Source organism: Nelumbo nucifera, chromosome 2, assembly GCF_055504915.1.
Source record: "Nelumbo nucifera cultivar China Antique chromosome 2, China Antique-T2T, whole genome shotgun sequence".
Lineage (NCBI taxonomy): Eukaryota > Viridiplantae > Streptophyta > Magnoliopsida > Proteales > Nelumbonaceae > Nelumbo > Nelumbo nucifera.
Genome location: NC_142650.1, coordinates 10,708,887 through 10,729,987, shown reverse-complemented (window position 1 = coordinate 10,729,987; position 21,101 = coordinate 10,708,887). Strand labels below are relative to the sequence as shown.

Below are 21,101 nucleotides of genomic sequence, written 5' to 3'. Positions count from 1 at the left end.
CTAGTCTTTTAGTGTTGTTGGTCAAGGCAAAGGGATGGGATATACAGGGATTCCATTTCCAGATATTCTACTATGTACAGTACAGGGTGATTGTTATGTTTCATGCTGAAGACGACGACATGATAGAACCGAGCACCCCCCATATATGGTCGGCCACAAGATTAATAATACTTCAGTTCAACACAAAAAACAACGGATGTACATTCACGTATTCTTTCGAGGGTCCTATCACCATACCATAGAGCTCCTACCTATCTCCTCCTCCATCTTTTCTCTCTCACCTTAATAAATGGGATCAATCAATTGCTCTTTTCCTTAGGTTATCAGGTTTTCACCTATATTTTGTTCATTTCCTTAGGTTTAGTTTTTTTTCTTTCTTTTTTATTAATTTAATTTGATGTAGATTTGTTTAATGAATTCTTCTGGTTTAAGATGTAATAAGAAAGAAAACAAAATACCAGAGTTATAATGTCCACAAATGCACCAATACAATTTGATGTTTTCGAACCGTTCTACCAACCCTGCCTACTATTAACTTATTGTCCTCGAGACCACACCATACTACTTGAATATATGTATATTTCAACTATGAGTATTGGAAGTCTTGTTAACAACAGTGGATTGAGTCACTTTGGAGACACCTTCGCTCAAACGTTTTTAAAACCGGGCTGAATAACGAATCGTTCTGGGGTTTGGTTTTCGGGTCGAACGGTTTGATTGTTTGGACTGAATAGATGGTCCATTCTGACAAATAAATAAAAAATAATATATAATAAATAATAGTCAAAAATCATTATCCAGATTGATGGTTCAACCACCTGAGTCAGCAGTTTGCTGACTAAATCAATACTTTTGGCTAAAAAGTGGTTTTGGGTGAAACTGAACCGGTCAAGTGACCAGTTCCCAAATTTTCCAATCTGACCGTCCAGTCCGATCTAGTTTTGAAAACACTACATTCCTTAATAATTAGGTTATTTAATCAGGGTCCATTTGGGAGGCTAAAAGAAAACTAAACTAGGCTTTCTAAAATTTTCACCAAACACTGCATATAGGCTATCAATGTGGGTTAATTTCTTAACCTTTTGGAAAAGATTTCAGCAATGTTTTCAAAACTGGATCGGACTGGAAAATCAGGAATTAGTTATCTGATTGGTTCTATTTTACCCCAAAACCACTATTTGGCCAAAAACCGTTGATCTAGTGAGCAAACCACTAACCCCGAGCAGTCGAACTGTCGAACCATTCGACCTAGGAACGAGTTTTGGCCATTTATTTAGGTTTTTTTTTTAATTTTTTAATTTTTTATTTTGTTGTCAAAGTGAGCCATCTGTTCGAACCAAACGGTCGGATTATTCGACCTAGGAACCAGACCCAAAACGGTACCCTGTCCGGTCTGGTTTTAAAAACCTTGGATTTCAAGCAATTGTTTTTGGCTTTGGTGGACCCCACCCTAACAGATTATAAGTAATAATTGGTGAAAATTCTAAAAAGTCCCGGTGAGCTATTTTTCAGTTAAAAAATGGATTTTTGGTGAAACTTCTTTTAGTGCCTGTTTGGGAGGTTTTTCACACATCAGTTTCAAAGTGTTGCAAGGTATGCCTCTCACAGAAAGCTAGAAGCCGTGTTTGATAAGGGTGAGCACTATTCGGTTAAAACTGAAAAACCAAACCAAAAATTTTGGTTTCGATTTGTTCGGTTTGGTCTTTTCGATTTTTAGTTAAATTGGTTCAGTTAATTCAATTTTTAGAATTAAAAATTTGGTTAACCGAATTTCTATTATTATATATAATATATAATATATAATATATAATATATAATATATAATATATAATCTGTAACATATAATATAGTAAATTTTGATTTCATAATATATATTTTATACATAATATCTATTATATGTTATAATATATAATAAAGTATATATTATTAAAATTTGATTTTAACCGAAATAACCGAAAACCGAATCAAAATTTTCAGTTTTGGTTATTTCGGTTTGGCTTTAATTTTTTTAGTTCAGTTTTTATTCAATTCGGTTTTTAACCGTATAAACTGAATGCTCACCCCTAGTGTTTGGTGAAAACCCTGAAAAGCTAGAAATACACTTGTATGAGCCAAACAGGCTAATTAATTTCATCAAAGCAAGTCGGTGAAAGTAGCACTTATTCAAAGCTTAAGTGCTTCTTTGGGAGGGCTTTTACACAACGGCTTCTGATTTTACGGAAAAATACACTGCACCTCCCTGCAGAATTTTGAATTACACTGTAAAATAATTCAAAATGTTAAATATCCCCACCCTAAACACCAATACCTATCCGTATATTGACATCAATTCCGAGATGAGGGACTAAGAATTCTAATGATGGGCTGAACAGTCATTATCGCCTATACCCTACATAAAAAACTTAGCTATGCTTGGAAAAAAACTTGAAAAACCACATTATACTTTATTAAGCCAAAAAATGACTTTCTGGCTATTCTTAATATAACTCATTTAAAGCTTAAATCCTCCTAAACTTGTATTACTATTTTATATATAGTATCCGGATAAAAAAGTTACCTGGGCAAACTGTCACATTTCTGCAGGATGATGTGTTCAATCCAAACCGTCGGCTACTTGGCCACTTAATCATATATACAGTGCAAAATGTCTCTGTATTAGAGTTTCGACAAAATCATAGAATATTTAACTGTTTTATCTTTTATATATTTTCAAATTTTTAAAAAGAATTAAATAGAAAATAAATTTTATGGGAGAATGATGGTTCAGTCTATGGTTAAAATTTTTAGGTCCAAAGTATAGTTAGGATAGGTATTAGTTCGAAATTGATGCTAATTCATGAATAGACATTGATGTATAAAATGGGGTTTTTGATATTTTAAATGTTTATAGCTCTGTAATAAAATTCAGAAATCTGTATTAAATCTGTCCGTGCTTTTCCAAACTTTTTTATTGACTGTTTCATCTGTTAGTGGGTGGACCTCATAAGCTTTTGTGGCTTTCCTTGATGAGTGTTCTAAAGTGATGTAGAAGTGGACCTCATAAAAAGAAAATTCTCTTTAAAATCCAAGAAATATAGAGCAGGAAAATGGTGCACAGTACTGAAAGACAGAATTCAGTGATGTATTGGCTCTAAGTTCAAATGTGAGTCTCGGAAGGACAAGTGCAAGAACATGTGGATGATAGCAATTTCTCGTAGTGACACATTTTAGATAAAAGATGATGATCCATGCATACTCAAATTGAAACCTCACAAATCAATTAAATTCATGAATGTCCAAGATAAGGGAGTATCTTGACTTGGATTAGCATTGACATCTCTCTTGCATAATGCATTCAGGATTATTGTAAGACGAGGAAATAAGAATCTTTTATTTGACAGAAAAAAAAAATCTATTAAAGGAGATAGAAGGACAAAATTGGATTTTAAAAATGTTTTAAATGAGTTTACATGTGAACTTTCCTAGATGAAAGGTATATTTAAGTTTATTTTAAAATTTCAAGGTATGTTTTAACTCGGTTTCTGAAAAGTCAGAAAAAATATCCCATTAGAGTTTGAATAGATGATCCAATCAAGGTTTAAAGTATTGATATGTATCGGTCCGTATTAGTTGATACGTATTATATTGGAGCCTTTTCGATATTGCCTCTACAAGGGGTATTTCAGGTCGGTAAATGGTTCAAAGGGTAGGGCCCCTTGAACCAGATTCAAAAAAAATTAAAAACAAAAAACAAAATAAGAGTACCGATACAGGCCGATACGCCCAGTATCGATACTTTAAACCTTAGACTTGGATCCAACTATTATATATCTTTTGGTGATCATTTGGATTTTGGAAAGGAAAACCAAAACCCATCACTAGCTAGGAAATAGAAAAAGCATGATTACATGATGTTTTGAATTTTATTTCCATAGATGTTCTGTCCTTGTTTAATTCGGGGGATGCAAGAAAGTGTCGCACCCATGGGCCATGGTGGCAGATTGGTAGCGGTCCTAGCGGATGTGAAGTCTTGGTATGGTGAGTTGGTGACAAGGGGTTGTGGGCTTAAATTTGGCCCATTTTTGACTGCTAACAAATCTCAAAGTTAGACTGAGAGGGGCCCACTTTGTGCTACAAAACACAAATGCATTTCAATCATCTCCTCAGTACTCACAGTCACAAAAGTTACCATTTTATTTTATATGGAATGGAGCCAACAAATCTCAAAACTCTGAAAGTATTGTAATTTAAAAGGGGACAAAAAACCATTTCCTCCCTTTGTGGGTGAACATAAGGATACTCATTACCCCTCCAAAGCCCATAAGAAGTCCACTCCACATGAATTCTCTGTCAAATTCAAACATATTCCACGATGAATCTGAACCCTCTTCCTCAGCATCTATGCATTGTCTTGACACTGCTGATGAGCCTTTACCATCTTGGGGTCTTCATTATCTTGTTCCTATTAGCGGTTTTTCTTCCTCTAATCCAGAGAGTCTGAGTGAAAGGTAAAGAATTTGGGGGTTCATTCTCGATCGAAATGGCCTGATCTTTAATGAATTTCTGGTAAGTGAGGCTTTGCGACAAGCTTTAGGGAGACCCAGAGATCGGTTCTCCGTCTTCTATGGTGATTCTGCTGAAGAATGTGGGTTTCAGACACAGTTGTCGGTTCTCTAACATCTTCTATTCCTCCTTCAACATGATCAAAAAACCCTGAAGAATATAAGAAAGGATAAAATCAACAAAGAGACAATAACGTGAAAGGTTCTACTTAGAAGGAATGCATACACTCTTGAGAGAACCTTGAATTGAGAGCGTCAGTCACATTTGCCAGAATTTTATTGTTCTTGTAGAGAGCTTGGAGCTCCTTCCTTGTGGGGCCGAAATTTTTTTCTTCTTGCACCGGAGTTCTATTGGTGATGACTGGTTGCAGCGGTGATGTAAGTGGGGGTAGTTACTATTATTCCTAAGGTTGAAAATCATCAAAAGAGTTCTTCACAGACTGTAAGTGCATATTAGACTTTTTGACTTCTCCATCAGAAATAAGAATTGGCATCTGCTCTTCACAGAGGGCGACTCACACCTTACATGTACATTCCACCGTGCATTGTGAACATCTCCCGTAAATAACACATGTTTTAAGTACGGAAAATGTTCCCAATGCACCATGGGATGTGCCTGTGAGGTCGGTGTGAGGCGTCATGTGTGAGGAATCTCCAAAAATAACAAATAACTAGTCGGACCGCATGGATTTTGTTAGTAGTAATTGTAACAAAAGAGCCTTACAACAAAACTTTTAAAGGGAAAATCTATGATGCGGAAAAAATATGATATGAAAAGAGTTTTATCGAATCAAAACCTATCCATGAATTTTAATAAATAGCACCTAATTGACTACCACGTTAATGATTCTAGTTGACTGGTCATATATTTTTTTGATATCATATCTTTTCCATATCATCGAATTCTTTTTTAAATATATTTATTATTTTTATTAATTATAATTTTTAGTTTATTGTTCTTACATTTATTGATTATACTTGTTTTATTTTATTAATTATAATTAAAATACACAAAATTTAAGTAGTGATGATCATGGGTGGAGCCAAGTTGGCTACTTGGCTTCAAGCTGGGCTTAGCACATGTAATAAGGCTATGGCCCATGCTTGGGCTAGACTTGGATTTTAGGCCAAAAACATAAAGCTCGTACCCAATCTTACATGGGCTTCGCCTAGCTTAACAATTGTAATAAGGGCTAATAGCCTAGGCCTGAATAGGACCGGGCTTAAATTTGAGCCTAAGAATTTTATGTATAAAATAGTGAATACATATAAGGCCCTGTTTGATTCACGATAATAGGGGTCTGGAATTGGAAAAGGAATAGCCCATTCCAATCCCAACTGTTGGTTGTGTGGAATTAGAATTTCATTCCCATTCCTGTTGGAATGGCATTTTTTTATTTGAGAGAATAGCCATTTCCGGTCCCTTTCTTAAGAATGAAATCCCATTCCTTCTAATTCTAATTCTCGTTTTCCTTTCTTGTTTGAACCAAATAGACTCTGGGAATAGATCATTCCTATTCCGATTCTGATTACAATTGTAAATCAAACGGAGCTTAATATTTTATATTATATGTCATATGATATGTATATAAAATTATTTTATACATTTTATAATATAAATCATCATATATCATATGTAGTATAAGTATGTATAAATAATATAAATATGTCTAAGACATACGGGGCTTGGACCAAACTTGAATTGTTGGGCCCAAGCACAGCTTTGCAGTTTGTTGTAGGGGTGGCAATTTTCCCCGTCCCTGATGGGTACCCAAGCTCCCCGACCCGACGGGGTTGGGGACGGAGGGGTACCTTGGCGGGGTCGGGGTCAGGGTCGGGGATGGGGCTACCCCTGAATCCCTGATCGGGTTCGAGGACGAGGATGGGGAATGCAATCCCCACCCTGACCCATCCCCGATTAATATATATAATATTATATAACTATAATAATTATTATTCATTTTTTTAAAAGATTAAAACTTAAAAAATAGTGAAATATTAAAACCCTCGACATAAAACACAAAACACTTCGACAGAGAGAAGAGAGAACTCTATCTTTGAACCCTAGGTCCCTAGCTTCGTGCCTTCGTCTTCCACTCTTCCTTCGTCTTTGTCGCTGATCACCGATTCACTGACCGTCATCGTTGTAGCCACTCGCCCGTCACACATCGGACAGAGGACAGAGATACTCGAGTGACAAAGAAGAGCTACTCAAAGAAGAGTCATTGTCGCCACTCACCGACCGTCGTCGCTTCAACCTTCGTCTATCGTCCCTGACTGCCATCGTCGTCGCCTGTCGCACTCTCTCTCTCTTGTCACCAACCTCAACTCTTGCAATGGTCCTCTCTCTCTCTCTCTCTCTCTCTCTCTATCAGTCTCAATCTCTCTATCTCAGACTCTCAGTCCTTCATAGTATGATCCAGGATGTGTGCATACATATCTCGTCGGGGATTCGGGTCTCCGACAGGGATGATGGAGGGGGGACTCCTTTCCCCACCAGGGATCAGGGACGGGGATGGGGGGTGATTTGGGGGTCGGGGTTGGGGATGGAATATAATTCCCACCCTGTTGTCATTCCTAGTTTGTTGTGCTAATATAGGGCCACACTGAAAATAAGCACCCCTAAAGTTAAGTGGGTTTTAAATTAATAAATATTAATTTTAAAATTAACAATTTTGTTTAGTTTTAATTTTACTAAAAGTTTTTGATAATTCATGTTATATTTATCAAATAGTTAAGTTATAATTAATTATATACTTTATTCATAAATAAAATAATTATCATAGTATGCTTTATTAACAATATAATTAATAAATGTAACCTATTAATAATACTTGATTTGATTATTTATAAGTAATAAATTATTCTTATACTACAAACCCAAAAAAGCACACCCACCTCCACGAATTCTAAAAAATGACTCATTTAATAACCGAATTAAACGGGTGATTAAGTTTCTATAGATCTCACTTTTGAGACTGTTTAAAAGTTTCACTCGGTAAACATTAAACAAAGAAGTCTCTATAACGTGGAATTATGTTTCTACAAAACAGTGATTCATTTAATAACCGCATTAAAAATGAGTGATTATGTTTCCACTAATCTCTCCTGGGAGATTGTTTAAAAGTTTCACTCCGTAATAAAGAGGTGTCTCACGTAGAATATATATATATATATATATATATATATATATATATATATATATATATATATATATATATATTAAAATTGGTCATGCCATGTCAGCATGTCTCTCCTTTGAGAGAAGTTATTTATCTATTTTTACCTCTTTTTGAATTTTTTATTTTTTAATTCCATGTCATTTTTGAAACAACCAATAAAATGCACTTTCCCACTAACCTAAATAATCTATTCTCCTAAATTGACTCCTAAACTACCTCCCCCACTTTCTCCAAAATTATATTTAATTCCTATTTATCTTCTAATTTATCTCGAATTCCTATTTATCTCCAAAATTATCTCTAATTCCTATTTATCCTCTCCCATACTTTTTATCTATGTCTATCTAAAGAAAGTTTGGATTAAAAAATTTAAGAATTATTTAAATATTTTAGCAAAATTATAAAATAACTTTAAAATATTTATTAAAAACACAAAAAATAATTTTATAATTTTACAAAATATATCACAAGATTATGTACTACCAATTTAAATTATGTTTTTCTGGATTATCAATTTAAATGTTTTCTAAATATTTAATAATATGTAATAGCTTTAAATAAATAAAATTCAAATAATAAAATTTTAAATATTTTATAGATTATTAAAATATTTATCATAACTAGATTTTAAATAGTTAAAATAACGAAATTATGAAATAAATATTTATCATAACTAGATTTTAAATAGTTATTTAAGTATTTAAATAACAAAATATTTAACATAACTAGATTTTAAATAGTTAAAATAAATAAATTATGTAATAAATTTAAAATTATATATATATAAAGTAGAAAAATAACTATAACATAATATTGAAATTAATAATAATTTAATATTTTTACATAATATTGTAAATAATTAATTTCACTTATATCAAGTAATAATTCGAGAAAATAACTTTAAAAAAATCATATTTATTAATAATAATTTTAAAATCTTAATCTATATTTATTATATAATTATATATACTAAAATTAATATTTATTGTCTTTTGTGATAAATGTATTTTAAATAAGTATGTATAAATTTATTTTGTTAAGTTATTTAATAGAAAACTTTCAATAATTATTGAAGATTAAATTACTATTATTGAAAATTTTATATTTAATTTATTGTACTTATTGTATTTATTGTGTTTTTGCTATAAGTTATTGATTAATATTTAGTAGAGATTAAACTATTATTTGAGATTATACTATTTATTGACTAAGTTAATATATTTTTAGTACTTATTGTATTTTTTGTAGTTATTGTAGTTTTCATTATTAATATATTTTCAAAATTTGTGTATTTTTGCTATAAATTTTCAATATTTATGGGAGATTAAACTATTGCTATTTATTAGAGATAAGACTATTAGTTTAGTTGAAATTATGAGTGATCATGAGTTGGTTCGGTGCGGTCATAGGCTATTTGGCCAACTAAATTGACTTGATCAGGTTAGGGAGTTGGTTAGCTGAAACCGACTAACCTTTTGTGAAAACCGACCCACTCAAGTTGTATTGGTTTGGGTCAATTTTTTGGTTTGGTCAGTCCATTCAAAAGATTTAAACTTAAAAATTTTATTTTATTTTAAAAATTATAGTGCAATTATTAAATAATAAATTTAAAAATTAGATTTATGATATAAAACATTTTAGACTGATATATGGGAAAATTCTCACTTTTTCATATTAAAAATTATATTTAAAATATAAAATATTAATATATATACATGGTTAGATCATTCGATTTTGGTCGGTTTACAAATGGCCAAAGTGAAACTGATCCAATTTGGTTGAGTTGGGAAATTTTTGAACCAAAGCCAACCTAAAATACTAGAAAACCAACCAACTCGAGTCGAGTTAATTGGGTTGGTTGGTTTCTTCAGTTTGATAAATAAACCTAACTAAAATTAAATATTGTTATTTTTGTATTATTTTGTTAAAAGTAGTATATAAAATATGAATAATTACTAATTATTTAAAAAGTTAAAAATATAAAACAATTGTATACTCTTATGTGTTTCTATTAGGGTCGTTTATTAGAACACACTTTTAGGGATGACAATTTTTCAATCTCTGATGGGGACCTGACTTCCCCGACCCAATGGGGCTGGGGATGGGGATTGTTTTGGCGAGGCGGGGGCGGGGGCGGGGATGAGGATTAATAGGAATCCCCATATATATATATATATACATACACACACACACACACACACACACACACACACACACATATATATATATATATGTATATATGTGTGTGTATTAAATGTTATTTATATTAAATATACTATTATATTATTTATATTATATATATATATATATATATCAAAACATATTTAAAACATTATTTATAATTTAAAATTTTTATTTATTTTAAAAAATACTATATTCTGAAAACATTTTGGGAATTCGGGTCCCCATGGGGAACCCATCCCCATCAGGGATCGAGGGATAGGGGTTAATTTCAGAATCGAGGTCGGGACTTTAGGCCCACGATTTCATTAAGGAGTGTTTGTTTTGCCCTTAGGCCCATGATTTTTTATTCCAAAAATGCCCCTAACACTTTTTTTGTATAAAAAACAAAGTTGAACAAATGTAACCAATAGAGTGGTTGTCCATGTCTTATTAAGGGCAAAAATGGTAGTTTTATTTTTATTTTCTTTTGATTAAATTTATTTAAATGAACATTAGGGTCAACACTGTCATTTTCCACTATCATCTAATGGAAGATTGGTTAAATCCATTGCAAATTATAAGTAGTGTTTTAGTAAAATGCTAACGATAAAATAAACTTTAGTAAATCCACAAAACTATAAGGGATATTTTAATATATGACCATTTTTATCATTTAACTTTCTCTTAATAAATCTCGTACATCACACGTGTCTCCACTAGTATAAAAATTAAATATAAGACTTCTATTAAGCTCACGCACAGCTAATCAAACTCAGGCACAGCCAATTCAATTAAGAAATGTAACATAACATGGCATCTTTTTAACACCGGCCCCATGCATTGAATTGATCTTTTCTAGTACCCATACTAAAATGATGTAGACGCAGCAATAATTGATTACCTATTTCCATCATAACTTATAAAATTACAGTTGATGTACAATAGATTTACCATTCTTTTATCTTATTTACAGGCTTACGGCCAATTGAGCGGTGAAACTTAGTGATGTATTTTTAAGATTTATTTGGGTTTCCCTACCATATTCATGTGTGTATCTTAAATTTTTTTCCACCGTGTCCTAGCAATTCCTAAGCGTATATATTAACATGTCTCTTAAAATTGCCTCCTTGTGATACTGATACTTGGAATTTTGGCTAAAATTAGAAAATGATTTAATCCCAAATCCTATAAGTTGTGCCAATTAATCATTCAGATTTAAAATATCAACAGAAATCAATCCTCTTGAATGATTTAATATTAAAATCAGAAAAAATGTATTCATTTCAACAGTGTAAAACCCTTGTGGAAAAGGTTGTGATGAATAGAAACAGTGAAATACATTTTATCTAATCTAGCATCTTGTCAATCAATAAAATATTAAAAGAACAGAGAACTGCTATGGTATTGCCTCCTGGACTTTCGGGGTTTGCGGTATCATTATGCAACAAAACATAGATGTCTTGAAACAAAGTCAGTCCATGAGCTTGTATCTTTTCTCTTGGACACCACTAACTCCCATTTGTATCTCAATTATGGTATGAAGTGGTACCTGAAAATGGAAAAACTGTGCTGGTTAGGACCACAGTATATATCATGATGTGCGGTCAAAGTACTCAAATACCATCCAATCCTTTTTTCCTAGTAATATGATTTTCTTTAAACTTCCATCTAGTATGTTGCAAGAAACGTTCACAGGATGAAAGAAATCGGCAATGCCAAACTAGATATGTTCACGGATGCAAACAATGGATATTACCCAAATTTAGTGGCTTCACGATGTATATGAAACAATCCCCACCTTTTGTCTTTAAACAGAACAAAAAACACCAAAACATTTCAGTACGGGTTACCTCAATATGTGGAATTTCTTTTAAAGGCCTGTCTGCAAAATATGCATATAATGCTCTCAGTACCGCCTACATAGAAACAAAATGGTACAGTTATATGGCTGCCGAATACTGATTAAAATTCAAAATAAGCTACAATTTAATTCAATGTGTATAACCTGGTGAGAGATCACTACAACAGGTGCACGTTGTCGTTCAAGCTCAATAATTACAGGTTCTAGTCTGCATTAATATTTTAAAATATATTTATCAGAATTAGCTGGGAAGCAGAATTAGAATACTTGAACCAACATGTCTACCCATTGAAATTGAAAACCAATAAGCTGCAAACCTTTGGATAACATCCAGGTAAGATTCTCCGCGAGGATAACGATACCTCAGTTTGTCCTTCTTACGGGACCTGCAATTAGAGAACAGAGCATAGAATCCCGAGTGACAGAGACGGACAAAACAATAAACAAGTCCAGTGGAATCCTTCATGTCTCACGTCCAAAATCCATACCATAGTGTAAGAGCATGGACGGGTAAAAATCATAGTTGCTAGAAGGTTACAGAAACCCTTCCACTTAGGAAGAGAGGAGAAAAATATAAATAGCACTCATTCCACATAAAAGAACTCTCTCTCTCTCTCTCTCAGGGGAAGAGCCAGGGGGTGGCAGAGGGGAGACATGCCCCCCCCCCCCCTCCATGCTTGCTAGTTTTTGGCCCCCCTCAATAAAAATTCCTAGCTCTGCCCCTGTGTGTAAGAGCATGGACAAGCTGAAACCATAGTTGCTACTTGCTAGAAGGTTATAGAAACCCTTGCACTTAACGGAAGAGGAGAAAAATATAAATAGCATTCATTCCACGTAAAAGAGGACTCACTCTCTCCCCCTCCACCTGAGAAAATCACAGAAACTACATCCGGCCTGACCCCTCTCCGCAGGGTATCTAGTGCAGCCCCTCTCAGGGATCTGGCCACACTTGTTTCCCCTACCAATTCCAGACATCTCTTCTTGGACCTTCAAAGACCACCCTCTGCCGTATCAAACACAAAAAATTCAAAACCCTAACTTTTTCTTTACCCCATTTTTTTGAAAAATAATCCTCTATGCCCACTTTCTGTAAAAAGGCTCAGTGAATTTATCAAAAGCTTCCAATATTTTCCACAAATATTTGGAGTCGACACTGTGCTTGGAAATATTCTTGATTCTTTTGTCATCACAAATAGGAAGAATAAAAAAAAGAGTAGGTTCCCTTTAGTTTTGAACTAAAAGTATTTTTTTTGGTAAATTAAGGCAATGTTTGGCATCGTTGATGATTTTTTTTTTTTTGCCGATTAGCCAGAAATCACCAAAAAATTGTTGTTTGGTATCATTTATGCCATGTAAGCTGATTTTTGAGAAATCGGCTTTGAGGCTGTTTGGTAATGATTTTAAAGGACTGATTATTTTTGTATTAGAGTTATCATTCAATGCCATGTTGGATGCCTGTTAGGAGTGGGAGAAATCGGCACGAGCTGGGTTAGGTGGGGGTTGAGGAATGAAGTCGGGAATGTGATATTTATCTTCTCAGGTCCTTTAGGAGTGGGAGACTCTACTAGAGCAGAAATATTTGCTGCCCTGCAAGGTGTACAGTTTGCAGCTCAATTAGGGGTGAACCAGCTAATAGTTGAAGGTGACTCAAAGGTTGTAATAAGCTGGTTGCAAGACCCAGAGTCGGTAAGTTGGTGCTTCAGGAATGAAATTAAAAAGCTTAAGGTGCTGACAAGAAACATGGACCTAAGAATACAATGGGTGGGGAGATCAGCAAATGCTATGGCGGACTGTCTAGCCAAGCAAGGGGCAGCTAGGGATGTTTTGTATTGGGCACAACTGTAACTTATTGCTTTTGTTTTCTTCTTTAGTGGAGAGACTGCAGCTCGCGCCTCTCCAAGGGCTGCTTGTATGTGCTAATTTTTCCAAATTAATAAAAAGTTCATTTATTTATCAAAAAATGCCATGTCATCCTCAAAAAATCGGAACCAGTTAAAAATCAGGAAATCACCAGAAAAAAAAAGTGATCTCTGAAAAGGGCTGATTTCATGATCGATTTTTGGCCGATTTCCTAAAAATCACCAAAATCGGCCAACCAAACAGAAAATTCAACGCCGATTCCTCTATTGCTGATGTGGCTCCAACGGGGTAGTGATTTTCAAAAAATCATCATCAATGCCAAATATCTCCTAAAATGGAAGGCCATGTCTTTTTATTGGAACAAAATAAAGTTGAGGTAATGATAATTACCTAAAACAAAGATTGAAAATATTGTAGGCATGCAGAATGCCATATTTAGCAAAGCATTATTCATAAAGAAAAACTTTCAAAAGCTCTTCCATGTGTTTCTCCCGAAATCCTAATGCATTCAAAGAAAAGGATCATATTCAAAATTGTAGGACAAATGTGGGGTCCAGCGAGATAGTGAACCAAACCTAAAAGCATTAATTTCAATATTCAAAACCATTAAACATTTGGAGCCTGAATAAAAGTGTCAAATGATGATGGACAAATTTCGAATGTAGATGCAAAGAAAACATAGAATGCAGACAAGGAAAAGGGGTACAACCAGGGAGAGGCCTGCCAGAGGGGGTGCCTCTAGCTCCTTTTTTTTTTTTTGGTTGGTACGTCCACTTTCAATCAAGTATATTTTCTTTGGTTAGCTATTCTATATAAAGCAGGTCAACTGTTTAGGAAAGTTCTCCTACCTTCCAAATAAAAATGCTAATCAGGATCTTGTCTGAGATGATAGGGCTGCTGCTCAGCAGTTCCATCTAAACCCATGTGCAGTGTTTTAAAACCACAAGGCACAAAAAAAGTGCAAAGGCTATTTAAAAAAAAAAATCAAACTTTAATTATATGTATATATATTAAAAGAAGGAAGTCTAGAAATTTTCTCCTTTTTTTGAATTTTTTAATTTTTTAATCCATGTCATCTTCGAAACTACCAATTAGAAACTCCACTTTCCCCAAAACAAATCTCTCTCTCTCTCACACAAGTTCCAATAACCTAAATAATCTAATATCCTAAAATTTCTCCTTAACAATCTCCCCCACTATCCCCAACTTTCTCCTAAGTTATCTCTAATTTAGTAGAGAGTTTCTCTCCTAAATTATCTCTAATTCTTATTTATCTTCTCCCCCACTTTTTATCTACATCTATCTAAAGAAAGATTGAATTAAAAAAAATAAGAATTATTTAAATATTCTAACAAAATTATATAATAATTTTAAAATATTTATTTAAAAGACAAAATAATTATAATCGATTTAATAATATTCATATTATTACTAATTATAGATTTTTACAAAATCCATCACGAAATTCAATGTTATTCAAATAATAAAAATATAACATTAAAAATGAAATATTATTTAAATATTTCAATAACTAAATATCTTAAATAACAAAATATTAAAATTAATATTTTAAATCAATTAATAATATGTTTTAAATAGTTACTGAATAACTTTCAATTATAATAAATAGATTAATATTTTAAATAACAAAATATTTAACATAACTAGATTTTAAATAGTTAAAATAACAAAATTATGTATTAATAGTACTATAATTTTATGGGTTATTAAATTCAACAAGTAATTAATATTTTAAAATTTAAATAATGATATTATTTCAATAAATAAATAATATTGTAAATAACTAATCTCATTTATACCAATTAATAATTCTACAAAAATAACTCTCAAAAAAAAATATTCTTTATGAATAATGATTTTAAAGACTTAATCTTTAATTATTATATAGTTATCTATACTAAAAACAATATTTATTGTATTTCATTAATTAATTATTGCTTTTTGTGATAAATATATTTTCAATAATTATGTATAACTCTATTTTTCTTTTGTTATTTAATACAAAATTTTCAATAATTATTGGAGTTTAAACTACTGTTATTTAGCTTTTTAAATTTAATTTATTATGTATTTTTGCTATAAATTTTTAATAATTATTGGATATTAAACTATTGTTCACGGGTTGGTTCAGTTCAGCTATAGGTTGTTTGGCCAACCAAATCGACTTGGTCAAGTTGGGGGTTGGTCACTCAAGTTATATCGGTTTGGTTGGTTGGTTCAAAAATTAAAACTTACAAATTATGTTTAAATTTAAAAAAAAAAATAACAATGGCATTATTTAAAAATTAAATTTATTATATAAACTATTTTAGCCTAAGAAATATTTGAATTTTTCCACTTTCCCGTATTAAAAAATATTAATATATATCTATGGTCGGACCATTCGATTTTAGTCAATTTATAAATGGCCAAAGATAAATTGATCCAACCCAGTGTTAGGAAATTGTTGAACCAAAGCCAATTGGAAATACTAGAAATCGGGTTGGCCAGTTTCATTAGTTTGATTCGGAATGGCAACGAGCGGGGACAAGGAACTTTCCCCATCCCCGTCACCACGAAAATCCCCATCCACATCCCTATCCCCATCTCTGCTAATAGGGACAAAGTTATCCTGATCCCCGTCTCCACAGAAATTCCCACTCCCCGTAATTCTTTATAATGTCAACCATTATGTTTTTGTTTTTTATTTTATTTAAAAAATAATTAAAAATTACAATCCTATTGGAAAAGATTCAAACATATTCAACCATATTTTTAAAAATATTAACATATGTATGTGTACATATATACATATATAAACATATGTGTATATATACATATATATTAGCGGGGATCCCATGGGGTCAGGGTCCACACGGGGCAGGGAGTGCTCTCCCCATCCCCACCAATGGGGATGAAAATTTCCCCATCTCCATCCCCGTAGGGGGGAAATCATCCCCACCCCATTCGGGGCAGATCCCCACAGGGATCGGGGAAATGGGGAAAATTGCCATCCCAAAGTTTGATAAACAACCCCATCTAAAATTAATTATTATTATTTTTGTATTGTAAAAAATTATTAAAAGTAGTATATAAAATATAGATGATTATTAATTATTATATAAAACAATTGTATACTCTTACATGTTCCTATTGTTTATCTTTAACTTAACAAATCCCATGCATCGCATAGGTCCCCGCTAGTAACATATAAAACAAAGTGAAAATGCAAAAATAAAATGAAAAAGAGCATACCAAACATATTCAAGCATGTCAAACTTTTAATTTCTTTATTTTGTTCTCAATTGCATTATTTCAAATGGTTAATGTGATGTTACATCTTTCAGTCCTAGTTCTACAAGCTACCTTTGTACCAAGCCCCTTGAGGAAAGCCCAAAAAAGTCCATGTTAGGGCCTATATCCTGCTCATTCCTATTGCTTCATTAAGCCTCTATAGCCCCTTAAGAATCATCAAATAAAACCTTACAGCTCAGCAACTTTCCTCATATAAACAAACTCTAGATTTCTCACCTTTTAACCTCCGAAAGCTAACCAACTTTTTTATATTATTTTTCAACTGCCCCACTGCATTAAAGGATCCATAATATTCTCAGACAGGATACCTGATATGGATGTTCCTGTCTTTAAATTTTTAGAGTGACACATAAGTGAAACAATTTCCACATAAAAAATGAAAATTTTACAGTGAATTTTGTGTAAGCACATAGAACATACTCATATTCCTCTGGCATATTTTTCTTTATCTCCTCGTATGTCATTCCATCACATACTCCAGCATTTATCTCATCAAGTGCACGCCATTGTATCTAGAAAATATATCAATGGAATTAATTTTTCTCCCTAGCCATTTCAGAATGCACAATTAACAAAGGAGTGATGAGACTTCACATCTGCGCCCCACAGAGCGTGCCCCACATGCACATCTCAGCATGCATTGGAAACATCTCCCATACTTGTCACTGGGAGATGTTCCCAATACAGGGTTGGGATGTGCTGTGGGGTGCCCGTGGGGTGCACTCTGTGGGGCACAGATGTGATCTCGAATGATGAGCATGCAGTTAAGCACTTACCTTTGGGAATCCAACAATCGGTCTTGCAGTCAAAATTGTTCTCTGCAGTGTGCTTGTCCATATCTGAACCACCAAAAAGAACATAAAACTGTTATAAGCAGATCACCATGAATTAACAATACCGTGGCTCCCCCGTCTATTGGAGATTTCAAAGCACATAAATTGACAAAGAAACGTTTTGACCTTTCTCTATCAGGTAAAATTTGGAGATCTAGAAAAAGGAAATGAAAGCAGCAATTAGATGATGCGTCCACCTTCATTTTAAAAGCATTTTTAGGTCATGAATGGAAGAGATATAACCAATACTAGTAGTTATTGATAAGAAAGTTTGATTAATAAGCATAATTCCTGAGGATAAGACCTGCCTGTGGCAGATATTTTGACCTTCAAATGCTAAAATCCTTCATTTTAAAAGCATTTTTAAGTCATGAATGGAAGAAATATAACCAATACTAGTAGTTATTGATAAGAAAGTTTGATTAATAAGCATAATTCCTGAGGATAAGACCTGCCTGTGGCAGATATTTTGACCTTCAAATGCTAAAATCCTTTACATGGTCCAACTGCTAGTTTAATAAACAAACAAAATTTCCTTTATCTATTTTTTGTTTCCAAGGGAATTATTTCCAAATTATTCATTAATAATTTTTTGGTCATTGTATTGCAGAGGAATCAACAAAGTACTCTTCATGTGATGATGCTATTGACTAGTTGACCAACTTTTTGCTAAGGGAAACCACAATAATTGAACCCTGCAGCTCAAGCTCATTTGAGTTCACACAAATTAAAAACTTAACACAGTGAATGATGAGGGTGATTGGGACTTCTCTCATGTGGGTTGACTGCCTCCATGTATATTTGCTTATGTTCTATCTGTCAGTATTTGCACAGTTGAAAGGCATTGTGAACAATCAAGTTGAAACTTGTAAATAAATCAAAAGCAAAATCAAAGCTAAAATTCTTGTTTCTTTTGACAAGTATAAGAAAGTTTATTGAAGTATAAGATAGTACGTGTACATGCACAAAAAAGAGCCCACATTGAAGACCTAATAAAGTATACCTCCCTTCCATATCCAAATCTAAGATTCTTGCAATATGGTTTGGCTTTGAATTATTAATCATGGTTAAGGGCTGTTTGGAAGAAAGCCATCATATGAAGATAAGACTTTTGGTGGTGAAACTTTCCTCCCCATGGTAGACATCCCTATGATAATCTATGAAAGAATTCTCTTTCAAGAAATGTCACTTTGTTCGAATCATAAAATGCATCTTTTTGTTGCTAGATACTTGGGCATGACTGCAGACTGGGAGGCTCCTCAACTGACAAGGGAGCTATTTAAACTTGTGGGTTTTGACTAGTTTTAATCCCTAGGAAGGGTGGGTTGGGATTTAGGAGAGTGAAGATTTTTAACAAGGCCTTGGTAGGGAAGTGGTTATAGAGATTTGGTTTAGGGAGAGAGTTTTAACAAGACCTTGGCTTGTGGCCATGGACAGGATATTGACTGTGGACCATCTGAAATCTAGGGGCTTCAGCATGGCTAACATGTGTTTCCTCTGCAAAGAACAGGAGGAAACTGTTGGTCATCTATTCTCCTCATGCAAGATAGTTGGGTTTTTCTGGAGGATATTTACTTCTATGTTCAGGTTCACAAACTTTCAGCCAGAATCTGCTGCAGAAATTTTTTCTACATGGCCAAAGTTAAGAGGTAGCAAGAAAGTAAGAATGCTTTGGAGATATATCCTGTTCACAATCTGCTGGAACATATGGAAGGAAAGAAATAGAAAATCTTTGAAGACAAATATTGGAATCTGGACAATATTGTGGTAGCTGTCAGTAAGTCGGTTGCAGACTGGGTCCTATTAACTCCAGAATTTAATTAAGTCTCTAGGGAGGATTTGGGGGACAAGTTGGGAACCTGGGATATATATTTTTGGGATATCAACTTTGTAATTTGGATAGTTTACTTTAATTCTGTTCCTAGCAGTTCTTTTGTGTTTTTTTGGTTATGGGTAATGCCTTATTACCTGCTAGATTGTAATCTTTCCTTCTCTCATTTAATGAATTTTCATTTTATCTTCAAAAAACAGTTTTAATCCAAGGGAAATTTAGCTCAGACCTAATGGCACAGAACACATTGGCAGTGCTCCCTTCATCAGACTATTCAGAGGTAAAAGTAGATAGTTTATCAAAAGAAAAAGGCTCATGAAGATATTACTGAAAGCTTAGAGAGGTCTACATTTGAGTTTTTTGATATCCCCATGGAGTTGTTAATAAGCATGCAATATTCGCATGATGGTAGAGCCTCCATGGCTCCATCAGATGTTCTTAAGCTTGAAGTGGTTAATAAGTGGTGATCTTTAACAAAGAGTGTTAAAAAATGACAGGAGAAATAATCTAGAGCAATTTAATTCAGAGCATCTATAGAAGATTTGAGAAATCTAGCTGGTCAAAACATATTATGCTTCAATGAAAACTAACCTTGAAAGGCAAACCAATTAATAAATAAAAAAAGTAAACACGGAAACAAACATATATATGCATGTATATAATAAACATGAGGAAACTTACAGAAGCAGCCCGTTCAGATTTTAGCCTCTTTTCCACAAAGTTGGCAAGTTTTTTTGAATAAAGTTGTCCAGCTTCACTGCTTGAAAAAAAAAAAAATATACAAAATCAATACTTGGGAAGAACTTTATGGGGGAACTAAGAATATACCATGAAAAGTGGTTGAAGGGGATCAAAAGAAAAATGGTCACTTGTGAGAGAAACCACAATTAAAGGCAGAAAAGAGATAAGGAAGACATAATTGGACATAATGAGCAAATGGCAGAGAAAAGGCAGACAAGGAGGTTAAAATAGCATGATCATGGAATAGAGTTGAATAACAATTGGATCTCACAGATAAAGAACCAAGAGTAGAAAAGATGTAGGGAACTAGAGAGAATATATCCTTGCATATATCCTATTTTTGGGGTCATTTCACACTTATTGCACTATATGCTTCATGCATAATTTAGAAACAGACATGTATAAAGATGGCAATGAGACATTAATTTTCCTTAATGGTTACTAGCAATATCACTTGTAACTATCAACTATCAACAAAGATTTAAGAAACACAAAACATCTTTTTTAAATTTTGAATGACCTTTATATATTAATATTGTGTCTGTACTGTGTTGTTCTTATAATTTAGTACTAACAGTAACTTTTTCTCCATATTTGTGAGATCAGATTTTGTATGAGATCGGGGCCCAGTGGCTATTGTATAAAGGTGTCTTTTTCCTTTTTTTCTGCATTTTGCTTGTTTTTATTCACATGTTGTCAGTAGTGCTGTATCTTCATCCCCTTCTGGCCTTCTCTATATTTCAGAGGGTATGGATCTTTTTTATTTTCATTAAT

At 33.2% G+C, this 21,101-nt stretch overlaps 1 protein-coding gene across 2 annotated transcripts in view; it reads right to left on the bottom strand.

Annotated features, from left to right (window-relative positions):
• Positions 1–11,109: 11,109 nt before the first annotated feature.
• Positions 11,110–21,101, bottom strand: part of F2KP (fructose-2,6-bisphosphatase) — a 47,180-nt gene continuing 37,188 nt past the window's right edge. Inside the window, exons 17-23 of one of the 2 annotated variants that reach the window (XM_088898045.1) lie at positions 20,268–20,343; positions 17,699–17,761; positions 17,343–17,434; positions 12,065–12,133; positions 11,892–11,955; positions 11,737–11,802; positions 11,110–11,435 (exon numbers count right to left, since the gene is read on the bottom strand). In XM_088898045.1, coding sequence (XP_088754171.1) covers positions 11,358–11,435; positions 11,737–11,802; positions 11,892–11,955; positions 12,065–12,133; positions 17,343–17,434; positions 17,699–17,761; positions 20,268–20,343 — 508 coding nt within the window. In that variant the 3' untranslated portion in view covers positions 11,110–11,357. Of the gene's footprint in view, positions 11,436–11,736; positions 11,803–11,891; positions 11,956–12,064; positions 12,134–17,342; positions 17,435–17,698; positions 17,762–20,267; positions 20,347–21,101 lie in introns of both variants that reach the window. The other variant, XM_088898044.1, reaches the window with a different exon arrangement.